General features: G+C 48.7%; 3 protein-coding genes across 3 annotated transcripts in view; all 3 read left to right on the top strand.

Moving 5' to 3' along the window:
* Window positions 1-22,598, top strand: part of LOC309564458 (uncharacterized protein) — a 1,566,033-nt gene that overhangs the window by 1,440,865 nt on the left and 102,570 nt on the right. The gene's annotated exons all lie outside the window — the stretch shown is intronic.
* The window catches only part of LOC309563992 (uncharacterized protein), a gene marked incomplete at both ends in the record, with an annotated part of 79,298 nt that overhangs the window by 36,126 nt on the left and 20,574 nt on the right, over window positions 1-22,598 (top strand). Inside the window, 8 exons of the mRNA XM_082268620.1 lie at window positions 1,900-2,169; window positions 11,245-11,380; window positions 11,488-11,564; window positions 11,656-11,791; window positions 11,901-11,977; window positions 12,493-12,564; window positions 20,216-20,413; window positions 20,495-20,689. Coding sequence (XP_082124746.1) covers window positions 1,900-2,169; window positions 11,245-11,380; window positions 11,488-11,564; window positions 11,656-11,791; window positions 11,901-11,977; window positions 12,493-12,564; window positions 20,216-20,413; window positions 20,495-20,689 — 1,161 coding nt within the window. The remainder of the gene's footprint in view (window positions 1-1,899; window positions 2,170-11,244; window positions 11,381-11,487; window positions 11,565-11,655; window positions 11,792-11,900; window positions 11,978-12,492; window positions 12,565-20,215; window positions 20,414-20,494; window positions 20,690-22,598) is intronic.
* The window catches only part of LOC309562915 (uncharacterized protein), a 523,709-nt gene continuing 511,626 nt past the window's right edge, over window positions 10,516-22,598 (top strand). Inside the window, exon 1 of the mRNA XM_082267246.1 lies at window positions 10,516-10,568. The gene's annotated coding sequence lies outside the window, so the exon portion shown is untranslated. The remainder of the gene's footprint in view (window positions 10,569-22,598) is intronic.

Raw genomic sequence — 22,598 nt, 5'->3', positions numbered from 1 at the left:
CCATAGGGGTATCCTGCCTGCAGGACAACCCTCATCACGGTGGGTGGCCACCTTAAGGGGGCTCCTTTTTCAGCCTCATATGCGGGTCTCCTTGGAGGGGCGTCAGAGGGTTTAGTCGATGGCCCCTTCGTGGGCCCTCAGTCAGGGTTCACTGTGCGGGGGCGGCCCCCCCTGATTTTTTTTTTTGTGTTTTCCAGGTGGAGGTGGCACTTAGGCAAAAGACTAGTAAATATCAAACCCCCCCCCCCCGCCTCAGTTGTTTCCTCAGATTCTGAATCTGTCTCTGTTGCCACCGACGTGGCCCACCCGGGTTTGTAGCCACGCTCCCTGATCTATCAGATAGAATAATTCTTCCAAGCCTGTAGCTGCGCACGAGAAGGCGCTGGTTGACGAACTGATTGCATCCGTGCGGAAAACTTTGAAGATGGAGTATGCAACTGAAGCTGCTGCGGAGGTGGCCGTCCCCGTTGACACCCACAATCCGTCTCGTACGGCAAAGGTGTTCCCTTATCCCTCTTGTTATGACAGGTTTGTCTATAAAGATTGAGATCATCAAAAATGTCCCTTTGTGGTTCCTAAACGCTTTGCGGTAAGGTACCCGTTTGAGGAGTCCCTCCTCAAGAAGTGAACTGTCCCACCAGTGGTGGACCTGCCTTTCTCCAAGTTGAAGAAGGCAACCATGATTCCCGGGGAGGACTCCCCGACCTTTAAGGACCTGGCTGACAGAAAGGCGGAGTGGCCCGCAATATGTTCACTATTGCTGGTTCGGAGCTGGGGCCAGTCCTGGCCATTGCCCTGGTGTCCCAAACACTAACTAAGTGGGCAAAACTTTTGCTTCATAATCTGGGGGGTGAGCAGGCCTATTCTATCAAGGGTCAGGTTCCTTAGTGCTTCTTGGGCCTTCCATCATCAGGCGTCAGTGGTGCAGGTTTGCAAGGTGGCCACTTGGTTGTTGGTGCACACTTTCACAAAATTCTACAAAGTTGATGTGTTGCCGTCTGTGGATGCTTCCTTTGGCCGCAAGGCTTTTACAGGCTGCTGTTTAAAGGGTCTGTTCCCTCTTTGGGGGTGTATTGTTCAGATTGGGCTCCAGTTGTTTTTGGTTGAGTTCCTGTTTCCCTGGTTGGCTATTGTGTTTAGCCTTGGGATTTTTTTATTGTCCCACCCCTCATGTTTCGCACTGCTTGCGGACGTCCCTATGGTTCTGAATATGGAGAGCTGTGTCCGTCAATGAATGAAAGAGAAAATGGGATTTTGGTACTTACCGTAAAATCCATTTCTCTGAGTTCATTGAGGGACACAGCACCCGCCCCTCTGTGGAGTTTTAGTACTTTTGACACTGCTTGTTACTAAACTAAAGGCCTATAGCAGAGAGGGGATGTATACCAGCTAGGACTGCCTATAGGCGTAGCCAAGTCTTTTTTTCTGCCTGGTGTCCTACTCCTGTAGGGGGCGATATAACCCTATGATTCTCAATATGGAGTGCTGTGTCTGTCAATGAACTCAGAGAAATGGATTTTACGGTGAGTACAAAAATCCTATTTTTTAGATTAAAATATATGTCATCATATAAAAACATTTGGTACCAGCTACAGATACAGTATAGAAATGTATATCGTTAGATGAACATGAAAACGAAGAGTAGGTGGACTGACATGTTTCGCTCAAGAAGAGCTTCCTCAGGATCCACTTCGTTTATCAAACTTGTGTTGTTCAACAGCTACGATATCATAAAGATTGAAAAATGAAGTGGATCCTGAGGAAGCTCTTCTTGAGCGAAACATGTCAGTCCACCTACTCTTCGTTTTCATGTTCATCTAACGATATACATTTCTATACTATTTTATATGATGACGTATCATGCATACATTGTCTATAAGAAATTTTCTGTCTCTCTAGGGTGTTGCGGCAAAGGAGCGCCCAGGCACCTTTGGGCGTTCCCATAGGCGTGAGCAGCGGCAGAGGGAGAGAGAGAGACCCCCGAAAGTCAAGGATAGGATCCTACAGCTGCTGGATGAAATTCGGCAACCAACCAGTAAACCTGCGTACAGAGATCAATTCTTAGATCCCAACGATGAGAGGGCTGTCTTCTGCCGGAACCTCTATCATTTGCTGGCAGACCTCAGCAAGGAGAATGAAATGCAGATAAGGGATGGTATTACTGCATATGTCATAGCCTGCAGATCCGCTCAACGCAGTGGGCTTCCAATGCCACATTTTACGTACGCTTCGGCTGCTTCATATCCGTCTGCAGCTCCTCCAGGACCACCCCTATACCCAGTTACTTCTGTGACCCCAGGTCCCTCTACTCCCTATCCTCAAACCCCAGCTCCAGCAGGTCCACCTCTATACCCAGCGACTTCTGCGACACCAGGTCCCCCTGCCACCTACCCCCAAACTCCAGCACCTGTAGGCCCACCCCTATACCCAGTGACATCTGCGACACCAGGCCCCCCTGTTCCCTACCCCCAGACCCCAGCTCCTGCAGGTCCACCCCTATACCCAGCGACTCCTGCAAGGCCAGGTCCTCCTGCTCCTTACCCCCAGACTCCAGCTCCTCCGTGCCTCCCCTCTTCATTCTCACCAGACTCATGGCCTTCCCACTACTTCAGTTAATGCGTCCCAGTCCCCGCTCGATTTTTCACAGGGACAGTCTTCCTCCTTTCTTCGCTGTGTACCACGATCTGTCGACTGAGGCTGCCTCCCCTTTTCCCCCATTCACTTCTTTGATCAACCCTTCCTCCATCCAGGTGGCTATATTTGTGTCTTCTGTTGCTTCGTTGGGCAAATGTTGAGGCTACTTTCTTGTTTATCGCATTCTCGCATTTAAAAAAGAAAATCAATAAATATGTGTATGGCTGATACTGTTTGCAACATATTGCAGTTAATAAAAACATTTTTCTGTTTCATCTTTTTGTTGTCAATTTTTTTTCCAGTTCCAGGAATTGCGTCAGCTGCACTGCAGCACAACAACACGGGATACTTTTTTTTTTACCTGTGGGGGATAATGCGTCCATTCGTGGAGAATGGAACCTGACTCTGCTGACAAAATACTCTTCACTTTCTCATCCGTGAGAGGTCATGTGACCATTCTCAGAGAAAGGAAGCCTTACCCCGCATGGATGAAAAGGTCACTTCACCTAATCATCATGTGGGGTAATGCATCCATTTGCAGGCAGCCTTACCTCACATGGCTGAAAAATACACCATGCTTTTTCTTCGGTGTGAGGTAATGTGACCAGTCTCAGATAAAGGAAACCTTACCTTCCACAGATGAAAAGTACACTTTACACTTTTGCTTTTCATCTGTGTGGGGTAATGCGTCCATTCACAGGCAGCCTTACCTCACATGGCTGAAATAATACACCTCACTTTTTAAATCTATGCGGAGTAATGTGTCCATTCACAGAGAACTGAAGCCTTACATCACACGGATGAAAATTACACTTCACTTTTTTTATCCATGGGGGGGGGGGGGGGTAATGTGTTCATTTGCAGAGAATACTGTAGATGCATTACATCACATGAATGAAAAAATACAACTTACTTTTTTATTTGTGTGGGGTAATGTGTCCATTCTCAGAGAACTGAAGCCTTACATCACACGGATGAAAACTACACTTCACTTTTTTTATCCATGGGGGGGTAATGTGCTCATTCTCAGAGAACTGAAGCCTTACATCACACGGATGAAAACTACATTTCACTTTTTTATTTGTGTGAGGTAATGCTTCCATTCTCAGAGAACTGAAGCCTTACCACACACAGCTGCAAAAATACACTCCCTCAATGAACTGTAGCTTCCCAGAGCCGGCAGCACTCATGCAGCCCCAGACCATGACACTCCCACCACCATGCTTGACTTTAAACAAGACACACTTGTCTTTGTACTCCTCACCTGGTTGCCGCCACACACGCTTGACACCATCTGAACCTAATAAGTTTATCTTGGTCTCATCAGAGCACAGGAGATGGTTCCAGTAATCCATGTCCTTAGTCTGCTTGTCTTCAGCAAACTGTTTGTGGGCTTTCTTGTGCATCATCTTTAGAAGAGGCTTCCTTCTGGGACGACAGCCATGCAGACCAATTTGATGCAGTGTGCAGCGTATGGTCTGAGCATTGACAGACTGACCCCCCACCCCTTCAACCTCTGCAGCAATGCTGGCAGCACTCATACGTCTATTTCCCAAAGACAACCTCTGGATATGACGCTGAGCATTTGCACTCAACTTCTTTGGTTGACCATGGCGAGGCCTGTTCTGAGTGGAACCTGTCCTGTATGGTCTTGGCCACCGTGTTGCAGCTCAGTTTCAGGGTCTTGAAAATCTTATAGCCTAGGCCATCTTTATGTAGAGCAACAATATTTTTTTTCAGATCCTCAGAGAGTTCTTTGCCATGAGGAGCCATGTAGAACTTCCAGTGACCAGTATGAGAGAGTGAGAGCGATAACACCAAATTTAACACACCTGCTCCCCATTCACACCTGAGACCTTGTAACACTAACGAGTCCCATGACACAGGGGAGGGAAAATGGCCAATTGGGCCCAGTTTGGACATTGTCACTTAGGGGTGTACTCACTTTTGTTGCCAGCGGTTTAGACATTAATGGCTGTGTGTTGAGTTATTTTGAGGGGACAGTAAATTTACACTGTTATACAAGCTGTACACTCACTACTTTACATTGTAGCAAAGTCTCATTTCTTCAGTGTTGTCACATAAAAAGATAGAATAAAATATTTACAAAAATGTGAGGGGTGTACTTACTTTTGTCAGATACTGTAAATTTCAAAAACTGTATAGACGTTTTAGCACATCCAAAAGTCTTAGTCATACTGTGTTAGTACATTACTTCTACTATCTAGGCAAGCGGCCAGCATTCCTCTTATCAGCACGGTACAGATATCTGACCACCATCTGGCTCTGGGCCAAGTCTGCCCAACAAGGAAACCCTTCGTGCTATTAGGTTGGAAACAGAATGAATGAAAGGTTGCAGAAAGTTTTTAGATAGAAACAGACCAGCTCGGGCTTGAGATAGTATCCCGGTTGACATTGATCAGTCTCATTATCGCACCGTATCATTCCGGACGTTCCCGAGGGAAATGTTAATTTTCTTTATCTTAGAATAACTTCCAATATAAATGAATTGGTGGTCAATGGTCCCTCCCTGGCCAGCCTCCTAAAACTGAAACGGCCCCATGCACACCCACTGCCTCCTTCTGAAGATTTTACCCCGAGACCTTTCAGGACAGGGTGTGCTCTCACACGGACACTGGATTCTTTTAAGACCCAGCGGAGACCAAATGGATCAATGCAAGAAAGGAAAGTGAAACAACAGCGCAGTAGGAGAGAGAGAGATCTCTATTTTTTTGGAAAAAATAAAAAAACAGTAAAGTTAGCCCAATTTTTTTTCTATAATATGAAAGATAATGTTACGCCGAGTAAATAGATACCCAACATGTCAACATGTGCCTTGGAGGTGTGTTTGGGGTCGTTATCATGTTGGAATACTGCCCTGTGGCCCAGTCTCTGAAGGGAGGGGATCGTGCTCTGCTTCAGTATGTCACAGTACATGTTGGCATTCATGGTTCCCTCAATGAAGCCTTACCTCACACGGATGAAAACTACACTTCACTTTTTCATATGTGTGAGGTAATGCTTCCATTCTCAGAGAACTGAAGCCTTACCACACACAGCTGCAAAAATACACTCCCTTAATGAACTGTAGCTCCCCAGTGCCGGCAATGCTCATGCAGCCCCAGACCATGACACTCCCACCACCATGGTTGACGATAGGCAAGACACACTTGTCTTTGTACTCCTCACCCGGTTGCCGCCACACACGCCTGACACCAAATGCGTTTATCTTGGCCTCATCAGACCACAGGAGATGGTTCCAATAATCCATGTCCTTAGTCTGCTTGTCTTCAGCAAACTTTGCCTTGCTTTGCAGGCTTTCTTGTGCATCATCTTTAGAAGAGGCTTCCTTCTGGGACGACAGACATGCAGACCAGTTTGATGCAGTTTGCGGCGTATGGTCTGAGCACTGACAGGCTGACCCCTCCCCCACCCCTTCAACCTCTGCAGCAATGCTGGCAGCACTCATACGTCTATTTGGATATGACGCTGAGCACGTGCACTCAACTTCTTTGATTGACCATGGCTAGGCCTGTTCTGAGTGGAACCTGTCCTGTTAAACCGCTGTATGGTCTTGGCCACCATGCTGCAGCTCAGTTTCAGGATGTTGGCAATCTTCTTATAGCCTAGGCCATCTTTATGTAGAGCAACAATTCTTTTTTTCAGATCCTCAGAGAGTTCTTTGCCATGAGGTGCCATGTTGAACTTCCAGTGACCAGTATGAGAGAGTGAGTGGAACCTCTCCTGTTTAACCGCTGTATGGTCTTGGCCACCGTGCTGCAGTTCAGTTTCAGGGTCTTGGCAATCTTCTTATAGCCTAGGCCATCTTTATGTAGAGCAACAATTCTTTTTTTCAGATCCTCAGAGAGTTCTATGCCATGAGGTGCCATGTTGAACTTCCAGTGACCAGTATGAGAGAGTAGGCGGAACCCGTCCTGTTAAACTGCTGTATGGTCTTGGCCACCGTGCTGCAGCTCAATTTGTAAAAAAATATTTTAAAAAATGTGAGGGGTGTACTCACGTTTGCGAGATACTGTATATTTTTTTACCTTACCACTTCCAGCTGGGTTGTACAACAGCCATGCAGACCAGGGGCTGACTGGCAACTTTTGGCCCAGGGGGCAAGTACAAACCAGAGGCCCATGGTGAAGCAACTCGGCTCTCCTCCCACTCTCCCTCTTCCAGGCCTCCTCTTGATCCCCATTCCATGCTGAAGCTCCGCTCCAGGTACTCTCTGCTCACCAGTTGAATCTAGGTTCCCAACCTAGCCAGCGGAGGCTTACTGGGATGAGCTGGGAAAGCTCGGTCCGGGCTATAGCCGGGGGAGGAGAGTCTCCAGTGGGACATGGAACCGCCCTCTGCTCAGACACAGTTAACAACCATCTATGCTGGGGGGGGCCTGCGCTCTGTCCTTGTCTTCATCCCACACTCAGTAGGTCAGCGGTGGGGACTTTTTACTTCCTTTCACCAGGAATCCTTTAGGCATGTCTGTGGCAGAAGCGGTGCCACCTTTTTATGGGGCATCAGAGCAGCCCGCGGGGCAATCAAAGACCCAATAGACCCCCTGCCTGCTGCTACGACAAAAAAAATAAAAGGCCTCCAGCCGCAACTACACCAGCTCAGGGACAATTAACTACTTACGTACTACTAGATACAACCTAATTGTAGCAAATTGGGTGCAAGTCTCTGTGGCACTCATTGCTATACCATCATTCCTCTCAATGCAGATATTTGAGAAGACATGAGGTATAGTAGGGTTAGAGATCCCAGATGAGGAGTAAGGTGATGTATGCTTGTTTTTATCATGTGGCTCTTTCAAGTGCTGTTGCCACTGGACTGCATGGCAGGTCGTCATATGTCTTGTCAAGCATGTGGTGCCCAAGCGGCTGGTGTTCTGACCGCGCTTGATCCGCTTCAGACAGATGTTGCAAACAGCAACGCTGCGGCCTACTGCACATGTGCTGAAAAAAGCCCACACTAATGAACTTTTTGGAGTCCGCTGGGATTTTGCAGCACCCTGCACCTGTGGAACTCTGTGCTGTGATGCAATAGGTTGGCTACTCCTATGGCGGCCCCTGGAGCACATCCTGCCTCGTTGGAGTTGTGCCGCCTCCTCCCCCTCACTTTCCTCCTCTATCCTGTCAGGCACCCAAGTACAGTCAGTGACCTCATCATCCCCTCCCTCCTCATCACTGGAGCAAACTTGGCAGTATGCTTCAGCTGTGGCAACATGACTGCTGGTCTCTTGTATGTCATTGTCACCCCCTCTCTCTAGGCTCATGTTATTCCCTTCATCAAACTGGGAACCAACATCACAGCTTTCAAATTGCTGCGCATCCTCCAGCAGCATGTCACTGACACTATGATCGAATAGTTCAGGCGACTCCTCCATGCATGATGGTGGGAAGACAGAAGGAGTAGCTGTGGAGAAGGAGCCTGTGGAACGGGCCGCTTTGGCAGCTGCGGTGGAAGGCAAACTAGCGTGAGCGTGAGTGCCAGAGGACGAGGAGGATGAGGACGGCTTATTGATCCACTCCACAAACTCTTCCACATGTTGTGGCTGAATAACACGGGCAGCCCTGGAAATAAAGGACGGGCGTGGCCCGCCTGCAGAGGATGCACCATGTCTGTGACCACCACTTTTCACTATGGACACAGAGGCTGCTTGTCCTCTTTTCGTGGCCTGTGAGCATCTGCCTCTGCTTGTCGGCCTTTCAGACATGATGTGGATTTTGGGGGTGGGTTTATTACTGGTTGATCAATATATAATCTATATATAATGCACTGCTGATATGTACTGAACTGACCGATAGATACTGAATGGCCTGATATGTACTCAAGTGGCCTATATATATGTAGATATCAATATATGGTCTATACTGAAACGACCGATAGATACTGAATGGATTAATATATACTCAAGTGGCCTATATATATTAGATATCAATGTATGTTCTATACTGAACTGATCAATAGATACTCAATGGTCTAATATATTTAATCAATTGTCCTATATATATAGAGAGAGAGATCAATGTATGCTCTATACTGACCATGACCGATAGATACTCAATAGCCTAATATATGTAATCAATTGTCTTATATATATAGAGAGAGATCAATGTACGCTCTATACTGAACTGACCGATAGATAGTCAATGGCCTAATATATGTAATCAATTGTCCTTTATATATAGAGATATTAATGTATGCTCTATACTGAACTGACCAATATGTACTCAATGGCCTAATATATGTAATCAATTGTCTTATATATATAGAGAGAGAGATCAATGGATGCTCTAAACTCAACTGACCGATAAATACTCAATGGCCTAATATATAATCAATTGATAAACTGCAAATCACTTTCCTCTCCCTGCCTCAATCACTTTCCTCTCCCTGCCTCGATCACTTTCCTCTCCCTGCCTCAATCACTTTCCTCTCCCTGCCTCGATCACTTTCCTCTCCCTGCCTCGATCACTTTCCTCTCCCTGCCTCAATCACTTTCCTCTCCCTGCCTCAATCACGTTCCTCTCCCTGCCTCAATCACTTTCCTCTCCCTGCCTCAATCACGTTCCTCTCCCTGCCTCAATCACTTTCCTCTCCTTGCCTCAATCACTTTCCTCTCCCTGCCTCGATCACTTTAGTCTCCCTGCCACAAACACTTTCCTCTCCCTGCCTCGATCACTTTAGTCTCCCTGCCACAAACACTTTCCTCTCCCTGCCTCACTCACTTTCCTCTCCCTGCCTCAATCACGTTCCTCTCGCCTGCCTCAATCACTTTCCTCTCCCTGCCACAAACACTTTCCTCTCCCTGCCTCACTCACTTTCCTCTCCCTGCCTCAATCACGTTCCTCTCGCCTGCCTCCATACCGTTCCTCTGCCTGCCTCAACCACTTGCTATCTCGCCCGCACAAACACACTACACGTGGCTGCTGTGTGAGCAGCCTTTATATAGTGTGAGGTGTGTACTTATCCCCTGAGCCATGATTGGCTAAAGGTAGCCTGCCTTTGTCCAATCATGGCAGAGATGATTTGATTGGCCAAAGCATGGAGGTCACGGTGCATGCTTTGGCCAATCACATAATGCACTGCGGGAGGTCAAATTTCCGGTGAAGGAGCACATTTGTTGGTCATTTGACGAACGAGCGAACAGCCAATGTTCGAGTCGAACTTACGAAGCTCATCCCTAATTTCAGATATCCCTATTCAGTCTTTATTGGTCTCTCAGAACAGGCAAATGCAAATATCTTTCTTCTGGTATAAGAAAAACCATACAACAGGCTCACCGCCAGATTCTTGGTCCCACACAGGGTTTGGAGTTCCCACTTGTTTCAGGGTGCCACAAAGGCTCACTTGCTCAGAGCTTGTGGACCCCTCCTCTCTGGTTTTTAGACACAGGTGCTTTATTCCTTCCTGCCCCTTCGGGACTAGAGTCCCTGTAACCAAGTTTTGGAGGTTCTTCCTCTCAAAACTCTTCAAACCTCTTAAATTCCGGGTTCCTAATAACCACTTATTAATCCAGAGAGTACTGAAAATCAGTCATCTCCTCCCCAACCTGGAAACCCTCATGGAAGAGACCCCCTGAGAACTCAACAATGCCTTCAAACTGTCCCCCTTAAAGGGACCACCACTCAGATACTGGGGGGATATACCTGCTGTCCAGGACACATTCCGGTGTCCTATACAGTATATACAGTACGTACACATACAGCACAAAGCGGCGTTCACACCATGAGACGTTTGTCGGGGCTGCAGTTTCTTTGATCTCCACAGGGTTGTGTTCTCACTTGTACCGAGACTATAAAAAACAGACAGGAAGTCTCGATGAAAGACAGGAAGTGATGTCAAGTATAAATTGACAGTTCCAGGTCAGAGGTGAGTCGGGAGGAAGTAGAGAGGAGACATTTCTGGAACTGGCAGCAGGGGAGGTAATAGGATCTTATTTTCTATTTACACCCAGTAACCCCCCATCATGTCCGTCATCTTCCTCCATAGTCACTGTGACGTCTTTTATCTCCAGTAGATGATGGTACGCACATATATAGAATAAAAGAATACATTCTTTTCATTCTATTCAAAATTCATATAATAAAGACAAAGGCATCCAAATCTACATCTACATGAACCCACCATTTTCCACACCTAATAAAGGTTATATAATGCGTTAGGAAAGACTGATGAGGTGAGAAGGAAATGCGACACATCTGAAGAAAACGTGTCAGCCTAACGGTCCCATGGAGGAGTGGGAGTATTTAGAAGGACACAAGGATCTCTACAAGGACGTCATGATGGAGAATCAGCCGCCCCTCACATCACCGGGTAAGAGGAGACTTTATTGTAAAGGAGAGAGCAGTACGGAGGCTCCACCTAGATCCCCCATCATCTGATAAACACATAGAAACAATGTATTCAGTCAGTGTGTGTGTTTCCTACAGATGGATCCAGTAATGGGAACCCACCAGAGAGATGTCCCCGTCATCTGCATTCCCGGGACTCCACACAGGAAGATCAGGTTGGTGGGATGGAGTATCTAGAATATGAAAATGACTTGTGGAGATGATGTATGGATACTACAAGATATCTTCTGTCATTTTCTTGGATTAGGGTGAAGATCTGATCAGTAGGAAAGTTAAGGGTGAAATAGAAGAGACGTATGTGAGGGATGATCAGCAGTATACAAAGGAGGCTGGAATGTCGAGAACATGCATAGAGGAGGACACTCCTACAGAGATAAGTACAGGTGAGCCATAATATATTCAGAGAGCAGTACGGAGGCTCCACCTAGATCCTCCATCATCTGATAAACACATATAAACAATGTATTTAGTCAGTGTGTGTTTCCTACAGATGGATCCAGTAATGGAAACCCACCAAAAAGACGTCCCCGTCCTCTGTATTCCCAGGATTCTACACAGGAAGATCAGGTTGGCGGGATGAAGCATCTAGAACATGAAATGACGCGTGGAGATGATGTATGGATCCTACAAGATATTTTCTATCATTTTCTTGGTTTAGGGTGAAGACCTAATCAGTAGGAAAGTTGAGGGTGAAGAAGAAGAGACGTATGTGAGGGATGATCAACAGTATACGAAGGAGGCTGGAATGACAAGGACATTCATAGAGGAGGCCACTACTACAGAGATCAGTACAGGTCAGCCATAATATATTCAGAGAGCATTACAGAGGCTACACCTAGATCCCCCATAATCTGATAAACACATAAAAACAATATATTCAGTCAGTGTGTGTGTTTCCTACAGATGGGTCCAGCAAGGGGAACCCACCAGACAGATGTACCCATCCTTTGTATTCCCGGGATTCCACACAGAAAGATCAGGTTGGCAGGATGGAGCATCTAGAACATTAAAATGACTTGTGGAGATGATGTATGGATACTACAAGATATTTTCTATCATTTTCTGGGTTTAGGGTGAAGACCTGATCAGTAGGAAAGTTGAGGGTGAAGTAGAAGAGACGTATGTGAGGGATGATCAGCAATATACGGAGGGGGCTGGAATGATGAGGATGTGCATAGAGGAGGACACCTCTGCAGAGATCAGTACAGGTGAGTCTTAATATATTCAGAGAGCAGTACGGAGGATCCACCTAGATCCCCCATCATCTGATAAACACATAGAAACAATCTATTCAGTCAGTGTGTGTGTTTCCTACAGATGGATCCAGTAATGGGAACCCACCAGAGAGATGTCCCCGTCCTCTGTATTCCCGGGATTCCACACAGGAAGGTCTCACCATCTCTCACCATCATCAGGTAGATGAGGAACAATCTCTAGTAGTTATGATTTATACACAAGCATGTTTATTATAATGAATGTTTTATTCTATATTCAGAGTGGAAACCTAAGGGAATATAATACTGTGGTCATTAAAGAAGAGTATAAAGAGGAGGATGGGGAGTATGGTGTGATAAGGGAGTTCCCTGAAGCAAACAAGGACGTCATGATGGAGAATCAGCCAACCCTCACATCACCGGGTAAGAGGAGACTTTATTGTAGAGGAGAGAGCAGTAGGGAGGGTCCACCTAGATCCCCCATCATCTGATAAACACATAGAGAGGAGACTTTATTGTAAAGGAGAGAGCAGTACGGGGATGTAATGAAGATACTGAAGTGGGGTGATATTAGGTATGATAAGAGCCGCCTTGCGTTGTGTTGATTCGGGCTCAGGTGCTGATGTGGGAAATTACACCCCTAACTCACATCGTCAGATCCAGCAGGGCCATATAACCCATGACCATTTCAGTGTCAGGAGGAAAGAACCATCCTCAGGACTGAGGAAGGAACACCCTTAAGCCCCGTACACACGAGTCGAAATTCGGCCGGGAATTTTTGTCCGACGACCAATCTGCCGATTTTCGGCTTGTTAGTATGGTGCTTCCGACAACCGACTCCGACTTTTTGGCCGAAAAAATCCTGGTGTGCAGGCTATATCATTTTTGTCGACCATCAAAACACGTCCGATTTTCGTCTCATTAGTACAGATTTCGATGGGGAAAAATCTTATGAGCAAGACTAGGCATGCTCAGAGATGAAAGAAAGCAATCCAACACATGACATCACTTCTGAAGTAGAATTCTGTCGTACGGGAAAATTCCTGTCCAGTCTAGAGCACATTCCAACCAACAGACACCACTCTGGACAAAAGACGGACGACCGGTCGGCGGAAATTCGTTGCGTGTGTACGAGGCTTAAGAGTTGGTTGGCTAGGGGTTCGAATACTACCCACATCCATATCTCATTAAATTGAGGAGTATGAGATATGGACGTGGTGGTTCATACAGAACCTGTTCTAAACAAGACCAATTGCCGGAACTTCAACGTCATCCTGCCATCAGGATAAACCATACAGCCATACGATGGAAAAGGTTTATTTCTCTTTATTTAATCACAGATGGCTGAAGCCTTTGTGTGGCCTTTGACTCCTTAATATCTTTGTATTCTTCATCCCTGTTCATACTTTCTCTTCCGTTCCTTGAAGGACACAGCCCGATCTCCATGAAGCTTGGGTTTGATGTTGTCACCTGCAGGACGCTAGGGGCAATCAATCTAGACATGTGCAATTCGTTTTCCTTCTAAATCTAAATTCGGGCAAATTTTTGGTTTTTCCGATGCATCCAAATTCTCCGACTAACAAATTTTGTTGAAATTTGCATCGTTTCGTTATCTCGTTTTCTAACCAATTCCAAAATTTTGGAAAGATTCAAATGATTCAAACTCAGATCGGTCATAAAAATAATCATTCAATCCAAATTCTGTGTGAATTATAGAAGGCTGTTAAGGAGCAGACCAGGGAAGCCCGCCGCCGTATCTTTATAAACCGATGACTCATCAGCTGTCAGCGGGTTTCACCACTGGCAGCTGAATGTAAACAGATTAGCCGGTGTTCTCTCGATTTCTGCAGATAGTCCAAGGATCTGCGCGTGACGTCACGCCAGCTGATCGGCAGATCCTCAAAGGCATTATCCCACGACCTGCAGTAATTGACTGAACAGGGGCAAAAATAAATTCAGAATACCCCTTTCAGGTCTGGTTTAGATTTTAAGGGAAACCTCACGCCAACCTTAAAAAAAATGACGTGGGTTCCCTCCAAAATCCATACCAGACCCTTATCTGAGCCAAGAAAAGGGGGGATGAGCGAGTGCCCCCATCCTGAACCATACCAGGCCACGTGCCCTCAAAATGCCGGGTGCTTTGGGGCTGCTCCACAGCACACCCTCATTTTCTTTTTCCTGGAAAAATAAGGATTTATAACGTAGGACGATTGGCAGGAATTTTTGTTTTTGGTCCTGTCGATAAATCTTTTTGCTTCAGTTGATGTATTTTTGTTCTACAAAAGGAATTTTTTTGTTCCTGTTAATGTTTTTTTTGTCTTTTTAATCCATTGCGGTGCTGGGTGACAGGTCAGATATTTACAGACTTGGGTAGTCTCCCCCGACACTGCCATCAAGCACACGTAGCTCCCTTTTATGGTGGGATAGACTGGGACAGCTCTGCTGTTGTAGAGTGGCCCTGAGGGTCTGGACACCGCAGAAGATGAGCCGGACCTGGTCTGATCTCGTCGGTTGGTCACTGACATTCTGTGGCATCTTCAACTCCTCCTAGATCTTGTTTTACAGTCACGACATGGCTATAGCAAGCCAGGTGCTGAAGGATGAAGGTCTCTCTCCGGTTGGTATTTCCATGATACTTCGAACCCAGATGTCCGCTTTTTGTTTCATTTATTATCACACCTGGAAGGCTTTCTTCGCCTACTGTTAGTCACTGAAGTTCCATCCCTGCAAGTTCTCGGTTGCTCACATCTTGGCCTTTCTTCAAAGGGGCATGGATTATTGCTTGGCCCTAAGAACTATGAAGGGCCAGGTTTCTGCTCTGGACATTTTTTTCCCACATCCTTGGCTTCTCTCTCCCTGATTAGTACTTTTATCCAAGAGGTCACACACGTGGTTCCTCCTTCCAGACCTCCCTTACCACCATGGGACCTGAATTTAGTTTTGTAAGTTTGGGAAAAGCCTCCCTTTGAAATTTTCCGAGATATTCTCCTCTCTACTCAGTCGTAAAAAGTGGCCTTTCTAGTGGTCATCACTTTAGTGTGTAGGGCAGGGGTCGGCAAACCCGTCGATCTTCCCTGTGATGCCGACTCGGTCTTTTCCTGAGAGCTACAATCCTAGGGTGCAGAGGCAGCCCCTGCCCCTTGCAAATGTGTGGGAAAAGCCTCCGGAATAGCTCAGACGGTTTTCGGGCTCTTCTCTGAACATGCCAGAGCTCTTCTGCCTTGATCCCAACTGGCCAACCTCCCCGATCCAAGGGGCTTGTAAATGATACCAGATGGGAAGGTAGGATTGCCAGAGGAGATCAGAGCCAGGACATGTGGGTTTGCCACTGGACCTTCCCTGCGCCACTCTGCATTAAAAAAATAACAACTTATGTGCCCTCCTAACACCTAGCACTGACACCCAGCACCATGCCCTCCCGACACCCAGCACCATGCCCTCCTCCTGACACCCAGCACCATGCCCTCCTGACACCCAGCAACATGCCCTCCTCCTGACACCCAGCACCATGCCCTCCTGACACCCAGCAATATGCCCTCTTGACACCCAGCACCATGTCCTCCTGACACCCAGCACCATGCCCTCCTGACACCCAGCAACATGCCCTCCTGACACCCAGCACCAACTCCCAGAACCATGCCCTGCTGACACCCAGCACCGAACCCCCAGCACCATGTCCTCCTGACACCCAGCACCATGCCCTCCTGACACCCAGCACCAACCCCCAACACCATGCCTTCCTGACACCCAGCACCATGTCCTCCTGACACCCAGCATCAACCCTCAACACCATGCCCTCCTGACACCCAGCACCATGCCCTCTTGACACCCAGTACCATGCCCTCCTGGCCCCCATTACCATGCACTCCTGACACTCAGCACTCTGCTCCCCTGACACCCAGTACCCACCCTCAGCACAATGCCCTCCTGACACCCAACACCATGCCCTCCTGACACCCAGCACCAACCTCTAGCACCATGCCCTCTGAACACCCAGCACTATGTCCTCCTGACACCCAGCACCAACCCCCAGCACCATGCCCTCCTGATACCCAGCACCATGCCCTCCTGACACCCAGCAGCATGCCCTCCTTACACCTAGCACCAAACCCCCAGAACCATGTCCTACTGACACCCAGCAACAATCCCCAGCACCGTGCCCTCCTGACACCCAGTATTATGCCCTCCTGACACCCATTACCATGCCCTCCTGACCCCCAGTACCATGCCCTCCAGACACTCAGCACCAACCCCCAGCACCATGCACTCCTGACACCCAGTACCAACCCCGAGCACCATGCCCTCTTTACTCCAGCACCATGCCTTACTGACACCCAGCACCATGCCCTCCTGCCCCCCAGCACCATACCCTCCTGACACCTAGCACTGAACCCCCAGCACCATGCCCTTCTGACACCCAGCACCATGCCCTTCTGCCCCCCAGCACTATACCCTCCTGCCCCATAGCACCATGTCCTCCTGACACCCAGCACTGAACCCCCAGCACAATGCCCTCCTGAACCCCAGCACCATGCCCTTCTGACCCCCCAGCACCATGCCTCCCTCGCTTTCAGTACCATGCACTCCTGACACTCAGCACTATGCCCTCCTTACACCCAGTACCCACCCTCAGCACAATGCCCTCCTGACACCCAACACCATGCCCTCCTGACACCCAGCACCAACCTCTAGCACCATGCCCTCTGGACACCCAGCACTATGCCCTTCTGACACCCAGCACCAACCCATAGCACCATGCCCTCCTGATACCCAGCACCATGTTCTCCTGACACCCAGCAGCATGCCCTTCTGATACCCAGCACCATGCCCTCCTGACACTCAGCAGCATGCCCTCCTGACACCCAGCAGCATGCCCTCCTGACACCTAGCACCAAACCCCCAGAACCATGTCCTACTGACACCCAGCAACAATCCCCAGCACCATGCCCTCCTGACACCCAGTATTATGCCCTCCAGACACCCAGCACCAACCCCCAGCCCCATACACTCCTGACACCCAGTACCAACCCCCAGCACCATGCCCCCCTTACCCCAGCACCATGCCCTACTGACACCCAGCACCATGCCCTCCTGCCCCCCAGCACCATGCCCTCCTGACACCCAGCACTGAACCCCCAGCACTATGCCCTCCTGACACCCAGCACCATGCCCTTTTGCCCCCCAGCACTATGCCCTCCTGACACCCAGCACTGAACCCCCAGCACCATGCCCTCCTGCCCCCTAGCACAATGCCCTCCTGACACCCAGCACTGAACCCCCAGCACCATGCCCTCCTGACCCCCAGCACCATGCCCTCCTGACACCCAGCAACGACCCCAAGAATCTTACCCTCCTGACACCAAGCACCATGCCTTCCTAACCCCCAGCACCATACCCTCCTGACACCTAGCACCGACCCCCAGCACCATGCTCTCCTGAATCTCCAGTACCATGCTCTCCAGACCCTTTAGTACCATGTCTTCCTGACCCTCCGGTACCATGCCCTCCTGACACCCCATTAATGTGCCCTCCTGACTTCCTAGTACAGTGCCCTCCTGACATTTCAGTACCATGCCCTCCTGATCCTTCAGTACCATGCCCACCTGACACCCCAGCCCTCTTGATCCCCCCAATACCATACCCTACTGTCCCTCTAGTGCTATACCCTCTTGACACTCCAGCTGTCCTGATTCTCCTGTACTGTGCCCTCCTGATCTCCCCCTACCATATCCTCCTGACCCCACAGTACCATACTCTACTGATCCTGCACTACCATTCCCTTCTGACCCCCCCCCCCTCACCATGTCCTTCTGTTCCCCCATTGCCATGTCCCCTGATACCCTTATACCTTTTTTTTTTCTGAATCACCTGATTAGAGCCAGAGGCTCTAATAGGTTTCAGAAAAGGGTGGACCCGGGGCGCAGAGCAGTACGCCCTAGCCCACCCATTTGTGTGACAATAGCGAATGAAAATTCGCTATTGTCACACGGAGCCTCCTCCTGGCCAATCTGGAAGCGGGTCCGAGACCCGCTCCCTGATTGGCCGAAAGGCGAACTCATGCCATTGGCCGAGGAGGAGGCGGGAGGACTCGAGGCCGCTGCAGGTAAGTGCACTGGTCACTCTGCATTGAAGGGGGCACGCTGTGGTCATGCTGCATTGAAAGGGGCACGCTGGTCACTCTGCATTAAATGGGGGCACGCTGGTCACTCTGCATTGAAAGGGGGCACGCTGGTCTCTCTGAATTGAAAGGGGGCACGCTGGTCACTCTGCATTAAAGGGGGCACGCTGGTCACTCTGCATTGAAAGGGGGCACGCTGGTCTCTCTGCATTTAAAGGGGGCACGATGGTCACTCTGCATTGAAAGGGGGCACGCTGGTCTCTCTGAATTGAAAGGGGGCACGCTGGTCATTCTGCATTGAAAGGGGGCACGCTGGTCACTCTGCATTGAATGGGGGCACGCTGGTCTATCTGCATTGAAAGGGGGCACGCTGGTCATTCTGCATTGAATGGGGGCATGCTGGTCTCTCTGCATTGAAAGGGGGCACACTGTGGTCTCTCTGCATTGAAAGGGGGCACACTGGTCTCTCTGCATTGAAAGGGGGCACGCTGGTCACTCTGCATTGAATGGGGACACGCTGGTCATTCTGCATTAAATGGGGGAACACTGGTCTCTCTGCATTAAAAGGGGGCACGCTGCATTGAAGGGGGCACGCTGGACACTCTGCATTGAAAGGAGGCATGGCACGCTGGTCACTCTGCATTGAAAGGGGGCGCGCTGGTCATTCTGCATTGAAAGGGGGCACGCTGGTCTCTCTGCATTGAAAGGGGGCACGCTGGTCACTCTGCATTAAATGGGGGCACGCTGGTCACTCTGCATTGAAAGGGGGCACGCTGATCACTCTGCATTAAAGGGGGCACGCTGGACACTCTGCATGGAAGGGGGCACGCTGGTCTCTCTGCATTGAAAGAGGGCACGCTGGTCATTCTGCATTAAATGGGGGCACGCTGGTCTCTCTGCATTAAAAGGGGGCACGCTGGTCATTCTGCATTTAATGGGGGCACGCTGGTCACTCTGCATTGAATGGGGGCACGCTGTGGTCACTCTGCATTGAAAGGGGGCACGCTGGTCATTCTGCATTGAAGGGGCACGCTGGTCTCTCTGCATTGAAGGGGGCACGCTATACCTTGATTACTGAAGGCCCCTTTCACACTTTTGTGACCTCAAAGCCACGCAATTTTTTACAGCGTTTTTTGCCGCAAAGCAATGCCTATTACATTTTTCTGTTTGCGCCCCCCCCCCCCAAAAAAAAATTTTGAGCGCCAGCCGCCACTGTGTTTTAGGTTCAATTATATTTTCTCTTTATCTAAATGTTATCTATTTTGTTATGTTTTATGTTTATTTATGTTTTTTTTTATGTTTATGGGCCCTCCCTTCTTTCTTTGTGGCACTGCTTTGAGACGTCCAGTCCGTCATGAAGATCTGGTTGTGTCCTTCAATGAACAGAAAAGAAAAATGGGATTTTCGTACTCGCCATAACACATTGAAGGACACAGTGCCCGCCCAGTCTTTTTTTATAGGATACTGGTGTGTGTGTGTCGTTGCATGACTGTTACCTGTGTTTAGACTTGGGAACTCGAGGTATTTACGACAATCTCCCAGCTTGCTGCTTGATTTCTAAAGTGCGTGCCAGCTAGCCTTCTTCATCCCTGTACCCTTGATTTCCCTCATCCATGGCAGGAGGGTCCACCTAGATCCCCCATCATCTGATAAACACATAGAAACAATGTATTCAGTCAGTGTGTGTGTTTCCTACAGATGGATCCAGTAATGGGAACCCACCAAAGAGATGTCCCCGTCCTCTGTATTCCCGGGATTCCACACAGGAAGGTCACACCATCCCTCACCATCATCAGGTAGATGAGGAACAATCACCGATAGTATTATTAGGATCTGTACTTTATCCTTAATTAATAAAACTGATGTCATTTTTATTATATACGAAGAACATTGTTGTTAAAGAAGAGATAAAAGAGGAAGTTAACGACGATGGTGTGTTCAACAAGTCAGACTTTCCAACGGGACGCAACCGGGAGAACATGGTTGGGTCATCCAGCTACCTTATCCTACCAGAGAGATGTCCCCGTCCTCTGTATTCCCGGGATTCCACACAGGAAGGTCACAACATCCGTCACCATCATCAGGTAGATGATTGACAATCACTGGTAGTTATGATTTATACACAAGCTTTTTTTATTACAATGAATTTCTCATTATGTATTTAGAGTGGAAATATCGAGGATTATAACATTGTTGTTAAAGAAGAGGATGAGGAGTATGGCGTGATGGAGGAGCTTTCAGATGGATACAAGAACATTATGATGGAGCCATCTAGTAGAAACCCACCAGAGAGATGCCCCCGTCCTCTGTATTCCTGGGATTCCACACAGGAAGGTCCCACCATCCTTCACCATCATCAGGTAGGTGGAGTTAAGGGTCGGGAAGATAAAGTGATTGAACACTCCGATATGTGGAGACGATGTGCGGACTCTACAAGATGAGATTTTCTATGTGATTTTCTATGTGTAGCACCATTCCCGTAGGACAGGGGTCTTCAAACTTTGGCCCTCCAGTTGTTCAGGAACTACAAATCCCATCATGCCTAGTCTTGTCTGCGAATGTCAGAGTTTTACAATGCCCCATGGGATGTGTAGTTCCACAACAGCTGGAGGGCCGCAGTTTGAGCATCCCTGAAGTAGGAGCTACATCAATTACTTGTCCAGGTCTTCCCAACATAAGCCATGGAGCCAGGCAACACAACAGGCTCACTCATTCTTTCTCCAAAGACCGGTCTAGGGGATGTTGTTTTTATTCTTGGAGAACTTAGATAGGGATGAGGGAAGTGGTGGAATACTCCAAAAATAAGAAGTATGTACACCGAGGCCCTAACCTTCCTGTATCTTAGTAGTAGTAGGACTAGAAGAGCAAAGCCCCTTCTCTTGAGTGGACAAATATCTGGAGAGAGCTCTTCAGGACACCAGCCAGTGTCTCCTTTAATAGACCCACAGCTAACTATAAATAAGCCCCAGAGGGGTAGCTGTAGCACAAGGTCCCTGTTAGAAAACGCTAATTGGCTAATGAGCATGCGCGAATTAGCGCCTGGCTAATACGCATTAGCCAATGTGCATGCGCATTCGCTAACATGCGTGACCCCACGCACATTATGCGTTCTCACACGTTGACCCGGACATTTGGCGCCAAAGGAGGCCTATCTAAAGGCAGCTGGTGCATTTGCACTTTGCTGTGTTGTCTTCAGCTCTCCTGTGCTCCTGAACCTGCTTCCTGTTGATTCCTGTCTGATACCTGTTGACCTTTGGCTCGTCCCTGACCTCGCTTGTTTGCTGCCCGTCCTGACCCCGACTCATTTTGACTACTCTTCTGGATTCTCCTTGTCGGCTCATCCATCTTCGAACCTCCTCTGGTGGGGCAACCCTGGGGATCGCGACCTGGTATCCACCTGCAGCCAAATCCATCCTCACCATCAGAGGCTCTGGTGAAGACCGGTGGATGCTTAGACACCGCACCTCAGGCTAGCCTGTGCTACTCACCTCGGGTTTCCATTCCAGCTCCGCCCACCATCAAAGGTAGCCTTCTCTGCATGACAGGCTTCCACCAGCCTCATAACAGTCCCCAAGATCTTTCCAATGTCTGTACTCACAAGGCCCAAGGACAGATAGATGCCTCCTTCCAATGTTCCAAGTGATGCCCTCCAGTGACACCAGACAGATCTGTGGCAGACAGCTCTCTCCTCGGTCAGCTTCTCATGAGCATCAGGTTGCCCACATGAGGCCTCCTCATGGCAATCTGTGCCTTAGAGGGCAGCGTGCCCCCCTCAGGCTGGACTAATCCACTCTGGGACAAGGCCCAGAACTCACTCAGAGTGCTCACTTCAGAGCTTGCCTCCCTAGGATAGGCTGTGGCTGTATCAATATTCATGCTGCCATTTGCATAGCTCCACACCTATCATCCAGAAACTTCTCAGGTTGCCTGGATGCAGAGGGAACTATCAGGAAGACTGGCGGAAGCAGAACACACAGATCAGACCTGACTAAACAATTGAGAGACAGTTCTCCTCAGTCAGCTTCTCATGAGCATCAGGTTGCCCACATGAGGCCTCCACATGGCAACCTGTGCCTGAGAGGGCAGCGTGCCCCTCCCCCCCCCCTTTAGGCTGGACTAATCCACTCTGGGACAAGGCCCAGACCTCAGAGTGCTCACTTCAGAGCTTGCCTCTCTAGGATAGGCTGGGGCTGTATCAATATTCCTGCTGCCATTTGCATAGCTCCACACCTATCATCCATAGGCTTCTCAGGTTGCCTGGATGCAGAG

The sequence above is a fragment of the Pelophylax lessonae genome, assembly GCF_965119305.1.
Source record: "Pelophylax lessonae genome assembly, chromosome: 9".
Lineage (NCBI taxonomy): Eukaryota > Metazoa > Chordata > Amphibia > Anura > Ranidae > Pelophylax > Pelophylax lessonae.
This window is presented reverse-complemented; position numbering and strand designations above follow the sequence as displayed.